Below are 1,709 nucleotides of genomic sequence, written 5' to 3' on the forward strand. Positions count from 1 at the left end.
CATATCAGGCCAAAATCGAGAACTTTGGCCTGGAACTCTCTAATTGGCGCATTGGGATTTTTGCTGATCCCCAACGGCCGCTTGAACCTTAAATTAGAAACGTTCGATCGCTCTGAGCGATCTCGAACTGTAGGAATGCTTTTTTGATCTCTGCCGTGATGGCGAAGTGAGGTGCTCAAGCAACTACACCGGTCGCACTGTGGTATGACAAAGATGAAGAACAAAGCCAAAGGTAGTGTTTACTGGCCGTCAATCGATGCAGACATCGAGGCATTCGTTCGACAATGCCATGCATGCCAGGAAAATGCGCCGAGCCTACCAAAAGAGTTAATGATCATATCGGAGATACCATCTCTCCCCTGGCAAACCGTGGCAGCAGACATTTTCGAATTCGATGGATCCCACTACCAAGTCGTGGTAGATCATTATAGTGTCTATTTCGAGATCCAGAAGTTGAGCAACATCACATCGAAGACCCTGATCCAAGCCTGTTTCAGCTGCTTCGCGCATTTCGGAATTCCAAAGACTATGCGAGTCGACAATGGTCGTCAATACGCAAGTTTCGAGTTCAGAAAAACAATGAAGGAAGCTGTTCAGAATCTATGTCCCCTGTAACCGTCTGATACACTGAGGGAGACAGTGTTCTTTCTCTTTACCACTTTCCACTTCTTCTGGACTTATATAAGCACTGCAACATCTGGAATAAACACTGGGCAACACCAAATGTCTATTCTATTATACTGAGTTCTGCTTAAGTGTCCAGTGAATATCGAATACGTTATCAGCACGAGTTAGCTCTTCAACGATCCACAAAGTAAGCAACCATTTACTTAATAGGACCGGGATCAAACATGTCCATTCCGGACATGTCAGGCTCAGAGCCAGAATATAAAAAGAACCTGACACAATGCCCAAAAAAAAACTTTTTCGGGCTGATCCACACAGCCAAGGTTTAACGTCCCGGGTACTGTTATTCACATTGCTTCCGAGGACGGATCCATAGAGCAAATGTACCCAGGAGGATCAAGACCGAGTACCTGCATATTTTTCCGGCAGCAGGGATCGAACCCACACCGCCTCCCGCGCGAGCGGCGTCGTTGCGGCATTTCACGAAGTGAAACGCACGTTTGCACGAGAAGTGACAAACGCGCTAACCACTCGACCACCCGTCGGTTGACACAATGCCCAGTCACGCTGAAAGAGCGCGGACAGAACTACGTAGCCTGGAAATCCCTTATCCCTATCTACCTATCTCAAAATCAAGATGTCGCAGATCTTATTGCTGGGATTTGGTAATGTCAGAAAAAGGAACGGAACAAAAGAACGAATGGACCACTATTCAAAAAGAACAAGTTAGAAAATTTAAGGCAGCAAATCTACTTGGAAAACGAATTCTCTATTCCTTTATTCACCCAAATCTTGTCATAACTCTTTTCTATGGTGAAACCGAAATTCTCACTGCCAGCGAAATCTATGAAAAGATCAAGAGAAGATTCGCAAACCAAACTGGCATTGTCAAAGATACAGCAATTTCGAGATTCATGTCTTTCAAGTTTCTTAAAAACAGATCGATGGAAGACAATCTCACCATGTTTAAAAATCTTCAAAACAATCTTACTGAAACTGGTTTTATCATTGCAAATTATATCAAGTGTGCAAGAAGAGAATGGGACTCGCTCAGATTTGCTTGGGCAGCAAGAGCTGAGGCT

At 44.4% G+C, this 1,709-nt stretch overlaps 1 protein-coding gene across 1 annotated transcript; it reads left to right on the top strand.

Annotated features, from left to right (window-relative positions):
- Positions 1-213: 213 nt before the first annotated feature.
- On the top strand, positions 214-615 carry LOC100899749 (uncharacterized protein K02A2.6-like). The gene has a single exon (XM_003742042.1). The coding sequence runs from the start codon at positions 214-216 to the stop codon at positions 613-615; it is 402 nt and encodes a 133-aa protein (XP_003742090.1).
- Positions 616-1,709: the final 1,094 nt, after the last annotated feature.

This window comes from Galendromus occidentalis, unplaced genomic scaffold (assembly GCF_000255335.2).
Source record: "Galendromus occidentalis unplaced genomic scaffold, Mocc_1.1 scf7180000077261, whole genome shotgun sequence".
In the NCBI taxonomy this organism is placed as follows: Eukaryota; Metazoa; Arthropoda; class Arachnida; order Mesostigmata; family Phytoseiidae; genus Galendromus; species Galendromus occidentalis.

What these genes read in the sequence shown, in the direction of transcription:
- LOC100899749 (XM_003742042.1), top strand. Translation starts at nt 214, where the DNA reads ATGAAGAACAAAGCCAAAGGTAGTGTTTACTGGCCGTCAATCGATGCA.